This window comes from Scleropages formosus, chromosome 4, assembly GCF_900964775.1.
Source record: "Scleropages formosus chromosome 4, fSclFor1.1, whole genome shotgun sequence".
Lineage (NCBI taxonomy): Eukaryota > Metazoa > Chordata > Actinopteri > Osteoglossiformes > Osteoglossidae > Scleropages > Scleropages formosus.
Window position 1 is genome coordinate 16,580,345 of NC_041809.1, and position 12,538 is coordinate 16,592,882.

At 41.4% G+C, this 12,538-nt stretch overlaps 1 protein-coding gene across 1 annotated transcript in view; it reads left to right on the forward strand.

The window, feature by feature from the left end:
• The window catches only part of uvrag (UV radiation resistance associated gene), a 75,367-nt gene that overhangs the window by 18,691 nt on the left and 44,138 nt on the right, over positions 1 to 12,538 (forward strand). Inside the window, exons 8-9 of the mRNA XM_029251221.1 lie at positions 3,021 to 3,147; positions 11,760 to 11,844. Of these exons, the coding sequence (XP_029107054.1) occupies positions 3,021 to 3,147; positions 11,760 to 11,844 (212 nt within the window). The remainder of the gene's footprint in view (positions 1 to 3,020; positions 3,148 to 11,759; positions 11,845 to 12,538) is intronic.

Sequence of the window (12,538 nt, forward strand, 5' to 3'; positions counted from 1 at the left end):
CTACTCAACATGGTTCAAGGCTGCTTCTGGTCAAATTGACTCCAGGTCACCGACCACAACATAATTAAAAACAAGCTTCAGTAAATGTACCACTTTGTGCAACTTGTACAGCTTCTTCTAAATATGTCGTTAGGTACTGATATAGTTCTTGTACCTCTTGATGATAAATCATGTAAAATGAAGACCTTATGGCTTTTTAAAATATTATAACTGGCCTATTTTGCTTCCATCAGAATTTTTTTGTTTCCATATTTCCACAGTTTCCCCACATGATAGAATCTAAAGCAGAAAATGAAAGCATGTTCGACATTTTTAGAATTGACAGTGTTGCAGCTGTGAAAACCCAGGCCTGATCCTTGGTTTTAATGCTGTGTTTATAGTAAACATATACTTTAGACATATATTTTTCTTCGTACAATAACATTTTTTTTTGAGCTTTGACATGTTTCTAAAGAATGCTTTGTTCTCCAGAGATTCCCACTTTTTTTTGTCTTTCTTTTTCAAAGTTTTCATTCAAAGTGTGTGTCATCACTGTGTGTTGACACCAGATCTTGAGGAAATGAATGTTTATGGTGGAAGACAGATGGTGTTGTCCTGCCGCTACGCACTTCAAAGGCAACATGTCCTCATAGTTGACAGCTGGTCTAATGTGCAGCTCCGTCACATCTTGAAGAAAGCTTTCCATCACGTGTCCTGTATCTCTGGCAGTCCTTGCATAGCCATTGCATGCGTTTCAGTCATCGTCGATCGGCAGGTGTTGGGGCGGATGGCTGGCAGGTTGTTTGTGTTGACACAGATGAGCCTTATGCACCCTCTCATTGACACACGTGAGGTCTGTTCAGCACTCGGATGTGTAAACTGTGAGCAATAACAGTACCTTATGTTCTTTGGTGACTCTTCCCTGCAGTCCCTTCCGTCATTTGTTAGGGTTAGCTTTTGGACAAGGATAATACCTTGGGGCCATAATTCCCTGTGTCTTGAGAGTCTGAAGCACCTCTTTGACCTCCTATTGGTGTTCCTCCTCCTCATTTTCCACTTACTCTTTGCAGTGCACCCTCAGGTAACCGTGCGAATGCTGCTATGCGTCGTCTCGAGAGGGCAGGTATCACACCCTCCCATTCGTGCAAAAGCCAGTCGCGGTTAACACGCAACCTCAGACATTCCTGCAGTATATGGGCCTTAACACTTTGGGGATGTAGGCAATATCTGCCGCTCCTCTCTGACTGACACCCTCTATTTTCGTACAAAGGCCTTTGAATGCCTTGATAACCCCTTATCAGTGTTTGCTGTGATCCAGGCTGTGATTGCTATCAGGGGGTTGCCTGGTGTGTGTGTGTGTGTGTGTGTGTGTTGTTTTTTGTGTAGGTGCGTGTGTATGTGTAGGAGTGCATGTGTGTGATCTGAGCTTCCGGCAACTGAAAAAATAGAGGTTTCCCAAATAACACAGTTCACATTCCTGCTGGGATTGAAAAGGATACATCAGGGATATTGAATGCTGTACATGTACACTGTTAGCACTGGTGTTTATTAACCTTCAGAGCAATGGGTTATGCCTAGATCAAAGGAATTACAGGGTGTATGGAGGATAATCTCTCTTATCTTCTCACATATCACCGAAGCACATGCTTGGAGTATCAAGTCTTGTAAGTGGCTTAAACAGCCCTAAAACATCAGATATAAATGTGCACTGTATGCTGGGTGGAAATTTGAGATGTTGACAAATGACCTCTATGGAGATGGTTTCTATTGAAGTTGCTGTGCATGTGGTGTGTGGGATTCTGGCTGGTGTCCTGACATCTAGAGGGCTGACTGTGGTGTTGATGCTTTTGCAGTGGCTGCAGCTGCAGTGCAATAAAGATCATGTGTTGTTTAGGGTGCAGTTGACAGGAGGAGGAAGCTGTGTTTCTCTGTCAGCTTCCTCACTCTCACTGGAAAGTTCTCCTAGTAGTGAAACCTCTTGGGATAATGGGAGGGTAATACAGTTTCCATCAAGTGGCCACAATCCTTACCCCTCCCTGCCCAAAGAGCTCTGCAGAGCCAAGAAGAGCACCACAGTTTCCCCACGTACCCCTTCCCTCCTGGGGTGTTTTGTCTATGTGACATATCCTGTAATACTGTTTGCACACCTGCCTGAACTGCTGGATGTGTGTGACTATGAGGGCACTGCCAGGGTCAGGGTGGGTTATGGCATTAATGAATTAATATGGTTGATGGTAAATGCTGCTGCCTTTTCTGTCCAACCAAGAGATTGTAGTGGTTTTTTCTGGTGCCTCTTTATAACAGCTTTCCATGAACTTTCCATCGAAAGGTGTTACCCACAGCCTAAGAAACAACTTAGTGCCATAGCATAGTATATTAGGTCAGCCATGGCAGATTGTGTTAGTAAGAGAACTTGTGAACTTCTAGACCTTTCAGAAATACCTGAGGAACAAGTGATTCTTCATTAGCCACACTGAGTGCTCTTCACCTCATGCCTTACTGTGGAAGTCACAGTGTCTCTGCCTTCACACGTTGAAAGTGGTCAGGCCCTTACCACATTGACCTTGCACTCAATTTTTAAAAAAGTTGAATTCACTACAGCTAACAAGCAGGGGGGTTCTTTTCTGTCAGGAGATCCACTTTGGTACTCTTCCCCAGACCACTGAACCCTCATATAGGCTCAACAGTGGAGAGCTCATTAGATGTTTTGTGTCTGTAAGTTCTACTCATTTGTCTTGGTTGGCTGTATAATCAAAGTTGTCTCCTCAGGGTTCCCTCCAATTTTTAGTATTTTAAGTAGACCATCTGAAGAAAGTTTCAGATCCCTAGAAACTCTGTTATCTAAATAAGAAGCTCGGTAGTCTTCCCTTTTGCTGGCCCATTATCGAGCAGTGGGTCTTGAAATTGGAACTGGAAATGCGGTTAGAATTACACCGTATCGGCACTCACCTCTGGTTATGTGCAGCAGCTAATGAGAAGCACAAGTCACTCTGGCCTGAGTTATGAGCCGTTTGTTGGGGCTGGGGGGGTGTCTTTTGCAGAAGAAGGAGCGTGAGTGCTTGCAGCTGCGAATCGGTGTGCTGCGCAGTGAGCTGGAGAGGCAGAAGAAGGCGCTGACCCGTGAGACTGATGTGCTGCAGAAGGATAAGGCCCTGCTGCAGAGAAAAGGTAACATGGCCACTGCTCTTGCCCCCACACCCAAGTTGTCCTTTGAAACTCTGCTAACACTTGAGCCTTTTGCCTTGGAACCTGCAGGTTACCTGGTTTGAAAGAGATTGTACCTGAGCCTTGTTACCTGGCCACTCGATTCAGAAAGACATGAGTCCAATGAGTGGAAGATGTAGTAATTTGTCAAAGGACTGTTCATTTAAACTGGGCTCCACATTGCTCCAAAACCAACGATGGAACACAAACGTCTGCTTGGTATGAAGTTGGTCACCTCAATTGTTGGAGTACAAGTCATGCAGGGTTGCTGAATAAATTTCTGTACTTTTTAAAAAAAAAAAAAAAAAAAAAAAAAAAAAAAAATTATAAACAGCATCAGTGGGTCACAGTGACATTCAGAGACAACAAAAGACAGCAACACAGATTAACACTGGCAACAACTGCAAGCGTAAATCAAGGATAGCCAATTACAGTGTTTCTCAGAAATTGCCAACTCCCATTGCTCAAGTCTGTTGTTGAAAAAAGTATGTAACTAAAAGTTGCCATTCTAGTCAAATTATCATTTTATCTGATAAAATTCAGCACTAGGAAATATAAAGAGAAATACACATATATACCACAATTAAGTTACGAACAATAAACATTTAAACAAAAAGAAAAAACCAAAAATGGTACTTTGAAAGATTTAATATGATTATGAATTAACTGGTTTTTCCTTCACTACAATATTTCAGCACATTAAAATCTTCCATTTTTCATCCTCCATCTTGGATCTGCCAATGTGCCACAGTATACTGTGACCTTAAATTCTTGCAGTGTTTACCAGTGTTTCATTGAGCGGTAGAGCACAGTACTGCCCCTTCAATGTGTATCGTCACCCATGTGCCTACCTGAGCTTCCCTGCTTCCGTGGCAGTTTCTATGGCCTGTGTCAGGCACTGTGACAATTTCATAGCTGGATGATTGCTCACAGTCAATTGCATAAGTGATATTTTCTTTTTGCACTTTTACTATTTCCCATTTAACATGGTTACTTTACATTTTCTAATCACTTGACTAATACATTTGTATTTATTCATTTAGCAGGTGCTTTTCTCCAAAAATGACATATACCTCAGAGAAAAAATACAAACAGTGCATTACATCAACAGAAGGAGAGATTTAGATTCATAGACATGACTGTAGAGTACAGTCAATTTGTCACATTCCTCCATATGAACCAGTATAGATCACACCAGTAGGTGCTTATAGGCTTTTCCATTATTAAAAAATTCTTAAAAGTATTAAACATAAACACAAACACATTTATTGAGCACTTACTAGATCGGGGAGAAGTGAGTCTGAAAAAAGTGAGTTTTGAGACTCTTCTTAAATGTAGAGAGAGATTCAGCAGTTCTGAGTGAGATGGGGAGGTCATTCCACCACATCAGAGCCAGAACCAAAAACCTTTGTGCTTTTTTATTTTCAACCTTCTGGGCATGCGACCACTAAGTGAGTAGCGGTGGAGAGTGGAGGAGTTTAGCAAGTAAATATTTGCACATTTTTAATAAAATTGAAATTGTGTTTATATCCTTTCAGGTGTATATCTTGTACTGCCTACATGTGTATATTTGTCTTTATATTTTTATTTGTACCTGGCTTCTCAGTTTTCCTGATGCTGAAAATTTTTGCTTTAGGCTTTTCCTGCAGGAGTTCAGGGTAAGAATCACTGATCATCAGTTTCCATGGGGGCATGTGAACTAAGAATTTGCCTCGAGTACAGTAACAGTCATTGTAATTACAGTTGTAATAGAGTAATTGTTTTAATGATAAGCTTATTTGCATTTTTCTCTTATGAATGTCTAGTATCTATGAATCTTGGCATGATTTAAGCTGCAGTCATACTCTGAGAGACGCCTTTTGGGTTACCGGAATTTGACTTTACGAGGAGTTTCATTTAATATCCTTACTTCAGCTTACGAGGTATTTCGTCACATGTACCACGACTGAATTCGAATTTTATGCTGCCTTAAGGTGTCAAGCTCTATTACCCCTTGTTTGCTAGTTTTCCCTGTAATGATCTCCATAATTATGATCCGTAATTTGTAATCGTAACTCCTTTATGGAACTCTGCAGACTGTGTTGTCTTGTTTAATGAGTGCAAATTCATTCGCGTGGTTTTCACAGATTTTTTTTTTTGTTTTTTTTGTTATGACTGCTGTGTCAAATTGACACATGAACATTTGCTGTCATTTTATAGCCCACTGTGGTGCTTCTACACTGGGCCCGTAGATGGTGATTCATAGAAATGCTCTTCATTATAACTCAGTTACAGTATTCAACAAGACAGTAGAGGTACTAACAGAAAACAAAGCTGAATACTATGCATTAAACTCTCAACCATCCATCTTCCCTCCAGTTTCCCATCCAAAATAGACTTCCCAAAATGCACAGCGTGGCAAAATTATAATAAATGCTATTAAGAACCAGAACATTGCAGAAACTTACTCAGAACAAAAACATAGTCTTAGTCCAAGGTCTCACAAGGGAGTTAATTCCCCCCCCTACTCTGAGACCATACACATGTATGTTTTGTTCGTGTGCATTAAATGTACAGTTCCAAATAGCTACAGAAAAAGCTGAAAAATTACAGGTGAATGGTTATACAGTATTACAGAGTAATTAATGAAGGGAAACTGCACTGTTATATTTTTATAATAATTCATTTTAGCTATTAAAATGATTTTGTTCAGTTTAATGGGATTTTTTTTTTTTTGACGAATGCTTGTATGTTTTGGGGCTCAGGAATGCATGAAAATTTTACCACTTGAACTAATGTTAATTACATTGCAGCAGATAGCATTGTGCTTAGTGCTGCCATCTTTTGACTCAAAAGACTCGGGTTCAAATTCCATCTGCTGCTGTCATGCCATCTCTTACTGTAATACCTTGAGCAAGGTAATTACCTTGAATTGCTCCCATAAAATTTACCTAGCTCTATAAATCAGTAAATCATTGTAAGTAGCTTAAAATTAAGTCACTTTGGAGAAACGTATCTGTTAATTGAATAAATTTAAATGTAAATTACATCTTCGCTTTACAAGAATTCTCTTTACAAAGGGTTTTCTAGGAACAAATTACCTTTGTAAGATGGGTCATAGCTGTTTTCTTATCCATGCATAGCTAGTGGAATAATGGCATTTCAGATATCATTGAGAAGTAGCTGTTTGTTGTAAAGCCCCACTCTGCCCACTCTGTGTCACATTTGCACATCCACACACACACATGCAGTCTCTGTGTTCCCATGAGGAGGTCTAAGCCCACCAAACACACACCCAGTGTTCTTATGTAGCACACAGTGGAGCATCACTCTAGAGCTTTCTGCTCCCCATTCTCCCTATCCATCTCCCCCGCTCTCAAGAGATTGCAGTTCAAGCTGCGTCTCATTGTACCTGTACCTGCCTGAAGCTGCCCCATGCGTCTTTTTCTGAAGTCCCAGCACAATTTTTACAGCTTTGTTATTAAGCCACAAGCTGTGAACGTCAAACCCTTCTTTGTACATGTTCTTTCATTTCTCTACGGCAAAGTAATAAATATGGCACTTAATACCAATGAAGTCCTCCATCAGGGCTGGCAAAATAGTAGTTAGATTTTTATGGTGCCATTTAGTAAATTATATGTACTTTACAAACCAAGCCCGTGTCATGTCAGAGATGGATGACTTCGGTTTATTAGTCCATTTACTATCAAGCACTCTTTATGTCCAGGGGAAATGAAAAGTTCAGCGGAGGTTCATATTTTAAGCCAAATAGATTGTACACCCTCTCCCCCCCCCAGAGTTTTTGAAGTTCTGTTTTTATAGGTATATCATTCTGGTTTCCTAATATCATAATTTTCCCTCCAAAATGCTGTAAATGTACATGTGAACAAAAGGTAGGTGGCTACACATGTCCTGGACAGAATCTGAAAGCATTTCTGAGATGCAGTTTGTGGAGGGTGGTGGAGGGTAAGGCCAGGTATGCCGAGACATGCAGAACAGCCTGGAATGGAGTACTGATCTCTAACCAGCTGTGGTTGCTTCTTGTGGAGCCCATGGCTGCATGCACAGAACATTTCACTGAGCTTTCAAAGCTGAGTCAACAGATCTTTTAATCTCACTGCTGCCATTCTTGTAGAAGAAGTCTTGATTTATTTTTTTAACGGTTCGATTGGCAAAAGCAATGAGGATACAGGTCTGGGTCTGCAGATTATGAGGAGTGTTGTGTTTTTGTTCCCTTTTGAGGTGCTTTTTGGTAGCCATCTAATGTCCACAACCTTGAGCACATTATGTCCACCTTCCTGCCAAAGGCTGGAAACAAACAGCATTTGGGCTGAGAGAAATGTGCCCTTTATGATTTTAATCCCCTCCCTTATTTACTGACATTACTTTGAGAATTTTGGGATTTTGTGGTTTTGGGAATATCCCAGTTTTTATTTTAATCCTGCCAGTTTTCACAGCAGTTTAGTGGTTTTCAGTTCTGTTAGCATCAGCTGTCCATAACATCACCCCCCACAATGCTCGCTCAATGCTGCTAAGGTGGGCTTTTCTCTGCTCCGCACCCTCAGCTCTTTGCTTAGTTGTTGATGGCTGGCCTGAGTATCAGAGCAAGTAATGGCCGGGAGGGGACATTGTCACATCAGTGTAGCGATTAAATGAAATACCCCATGCTGCCAGTGGCACATCACTGTCAGTTCTCTTTGAATACATCTCTACATTGTATTTGGCACAATGGCAGCTCATAGTGTAGTGGTTAGAGCTGCTGCCTTCCTCTCCAAACATCCCAGGTTTGATTCTGGCTTACTTCTGTACTACCCTTAAACAGGGTATTTGCTCCAAATTACTCCAGTAAAAATTATCTAGCGGAATAAATAGGACATTAATTGTTGGAAACTTAATGCTGTATGTTGCTTTGGAGAAAAGCATCAGATAAATTAGTAGATGGACAGAGTTTTAGCACTCTGCTGTTTACAAGGATCTTAATCCAGCCAAGAGCCTTAGGTCTTGCACATCTTCTCTAATGTTACAGAAGCGCTGTCAGAACAATAACGGCCATTTCTGAGCATTTGCCGGCCTGTACATGATCGTCAGCCAGGCTGTAACATGCTGCAGTTCCTATAAATATGCTGGTTCGGCTGAATCAACGGAAGGCCTAACTTAGCCTGGGTGAAAAGGACTACACCACCGTTTCGAGCTTTTCAGCTCTTCACATTTCACAGACTAAAGGGAACTATCCCGGAGTCTGTTCTGCTAAAGGGCACATCCCTGGAGGTTGGCGTAAAGCCCGATGCAGAAGGCTGGTAGACCTCTGTGTAAACTATCACAAATGTGAAATGACTCTGATTCCATGCAAATTTGTTGTAAGCAACCTGAATAGCCTTATAGTAATCTACCATTATGAGGCTTATCACCCCAATGACAAATTCTCAGCCCTTAGTTTAATCATCAAGGTGCGCTGAAGCTGTAATGCTCTGGAGGGCTGGGTCTGCTGGGCAGGAATGTGCTATTTCTTTGAGTTTAAATCCTGGCTTCTGCCTAATGACATCAGTTCTTTTTTACAGCTTACTTTAATGCATTTTTTTTTTTTGTCTATGGATGCTGAAATGAATCCTTTCAGAGCTGACCTTCGGCCCTCCTTTCCCGAGTCCAATTTTCCATAGAACTTCAACACTTGCATTCAAATTCACATTTTAAAACATTGAACTCTGTACCCTTTGTTTTTTTTCCTTCCCCATTTTCCAGTCATACAGTGACTGATGACCAGTAAATGTCAGTCTTATAGTTATAACAGAAAGAGTAGGGACTTATGAAACTGCAGCAAGTGAGGCTGATGGAAACAGGCTCTGTGTGTGTGTTCATGTGTGAGAGAGAGAGTGAGAGCAGGTGATTTTGCGCCACAGCCATTAGTGCCCCATCTCAAGCCTTCAGTTGCTTACCTTTACAAGCAAGCAAGAGCTCCACCCACAATATTGGATGAATCATAACCCTGAGCTACTAGTGAAAAAAGACACAGAGGGCGCCATGTATGTCTGGTATGGAGACGATGACAGTGACGGCCCAGATGAAGGTCCCTTTAGCACTGCAAGCATCTGAAGGGAGCTGCAGCATGAGCTCATGATGCTCTTCATGCCTTTCATCACCATGGTAAAAGGAGGGCAAAAAACCTCGAAAGAACTGCAGAAATTAAAAAGGCATTGAAATAAAAAGGAACAGAGGTTCTGGGATGTATCATAACGGGCAGGACCTGATCTTATTAATGCAGGACAGAGCAAACATATTTCATGATCCTACCTTCTGCTTTTGAATTTGCCCAATGCCCCCTCCCCTCGCACACACGTCACTGTGAGCATGACCAGGATGTTTGTCTTGTTCATTCTGGGGAGGTGGGAATTATCTTCTCTGACCTAGACACATGACACGCACGACGTAGAAAAATAACATCTCTGGAGCAGGCTGCTGCTAAGGAATATTCCCAATGGGTTAGCCCCGCACCACGTGTCTGCGTCTCGGCCCCGTGCTTTGATGCCGTGTCACATGAAAGCACCCGGCACGCGGGGCCTATGCAGGCGAGCCGCCGTAACCGCCATTTCAACGTTGTTTGAAGTCTACTCCAACTGGAGGCAGCGCTGATCTGTGCAGACTGTATCTTGAGGCTCCTAATCTGATGAAGATTCCCACCTTGTGCCATATCTGTAAGATATTTGGAAAGATGAAAATGTATGTGCACACCACTCATCAAAAATGTACTGTGATGCTCAAAAACAGGCAAAAGTCAATTTGAGGTATTTTGCTATTTTGATAAATGACACAATTATTAATTTAGTTGATGCTTTTCTCCAAATCAACTTACAGTATTAAAGATACTTACAATTAATTACCCATTTATCCAGCTGGGTAATTTCACTGGGGCAATTTCAGGTTAAGCACTTTGCTAAAGAGTACTTCAGCACTAGGTTGACAGCTGTGTCTCTTTCTCTTAATGTAATGCACAGATTCTATTTTTGCTGAGATGTACGTTGCTTTGGAGAAAAGCGTCTGCTAAATGAATAAATGTAAATCTAAATGTAGGTGAAATTTGTACCTGCGACCCTCAGTATCACAGGCAATGGCTCTAACTACTATGCTATTTGCAACCCCCCCCCCCTTTTTTTTTTTTTTTGTCAGTTGACATTAAAGGGGTGTAATTCACACCAGGAGGTCTTTCCATGTTGTAGGAGGTGCAGTTTTTGGTCTTCTGCTTTTCTGACCTGGTGGACAGCTGTCAGTCTCCTGTTTCTTTGACCTCTCTGTTTGCCATAAATTTTTACTGTCCTGTTTTTATATTACATCCACCAAGGAGCTCTGAAGGTATAGGGACAGTGGCGCACTGGTGAGCTCATTGGGTGGGCTCTGTTGCACGGAAATGGTGGCTTAAAAATATTTTTAAAATTGAAAATAAAAATATTTGCCTTTTAGAGTGAGAATTTGAGGAATTTTTTGTTGTTTTAAATTTAGAGATTTTACAAGAGATACAACCATTACATTGACCTATACAAAGAAAGAAGGCACAGTGCATGACCTCATCATGTGCAAAAACTATCTCCCGGCCTCCCCGGTAAAAAAAAAAAGAGAGTAGGGCATAATAGAAATGTTTCTAGATAATTATATACATACATAGATAAATATAAGCATTTGGAGGCAGAAGGGAGTTCCAGATTGTACTGGAATGCATATCCAAGTATCTCTAAGGTCTGCCAAAGCCACGTTTTCAACTTGAGAGATGATTTTTAACCTCTGGTTGGTGAATCACTGTATTTGAGCTGCTCCAGGTGCCTTGTGAAACTGAATAGTTAGAGATCATTTATACAAACTCCCCTTGAATGTGAAAATCAATGGAGCAGGACTTGTCCTTCAGTCAAGTACTCGGCAGCTGCTGAAAGTGATCGATTTGTGCAGCTCCTTTGATACACAAAGTCTTGGGTCTCAGCTCAAATAAACATAGGAGGAAGGAAATGAAATCATGACACTGGTTGTTTTCTATAATGGGCAACACAGCAAACATGGCTGTGCCCTTGTGCGAGAACCTTTTACTAGAGCAGGAGATCTCGTTGTCACTCCAGTCATCACCGAGGGACATGCTGTTGTTTCGCCGATGGTTTTTAATTATTTTAATTTACTTTTATTTTGCTCCTGGATTCTCATCAACTTTGACCATGTGGAAAGGGACCGGCGACTCTCAGAGCAAATCCAGCACTCAGTCCCTCGATTGTCGCTGGTACAGCTATTGTCCCAAAAAGAATAACTCCTCGGACCCTAATGTACACAGTATGTTTGTTACGTCTGCTTTATGATGGTTCTGTTTATGTAATCAAAGCCCCTTTGTGCTCTACTGTGCCATTGCGCTGAGGGTGTTCCACAAAGTCAAAAAAATAAGTTTTGAGTGTTTTTCATCACGATTACTTATATGCTGCCTTGAGAGGAAATAGCTTTACATGATCAAAGACCCCATTTGATGTTGATGTGCAGTTTAATAAGACCCCATCAGATAAAAATATACCCTTCTGTACAAATTTAACAGAACATGCTTGGTATTTTTTTCTTTCTCCTTTTATTACACACAGAAGAGGCGTTCTCCAGCAAGCGTCAGGGTCTGGAGATGGAGAGGGACTCGTTACGAGAGCAGCAGAAAGAATGTACCGCCAAAAGGTAAATACAGACTTGTAATGAAGCATTTGTGGCTCTCCAATAAATTTGCAAGACATCTGTGACAGATTACGTGAAATGGCTGCACAGTGTGTTTTAATGCATTGTCAGTTGATTTAATTTCGATTCCTTACAGATTCACACAACAGAATACTGGGACCGTATTTGTGTGTGTTGTTGAATGAAAGCAAGCAGATTCTATCGGTTCAGTTTTTGATGTGTTTGCGTTGGCTCACCAGGATTATACAGTCTCCTGAATTCAGATGATGTGTTTGTTTGCTGAAAAATACCTGGCAGAGATGTCGCAAACGCTCAACGGGTCCAGAACCGCAACCAGCAAGTCCTGCCCTTTGCAGTAAACACAGTCTTTGTTTTTTGACATGTAGCTACAAGCAGCTGCGCTATGAAAATACATAATTTTCATGTAAATACTCGTGTTTGTTTAGAGATCACTGGGGCATCATCCTCGTCAAGCTAGCTCCCTGTAAGATGCACTTGGGCCTTCTAAGCCACCGGAAAAGCAAGGTTTGATGTTTAACATTCTGTTTCCAGGAAGAGCCAGGCACTGGCTGGCACTGGAACTGGTAGACCTCAGTCCATTTTAGCAGGGTCGGAATGTGAAGTCCATCAAACCACAGGTTGTGATGGCACAAATGAAAGCTGTAGAGTAAGAAGACTCATCAGATCAGGTTCAGTA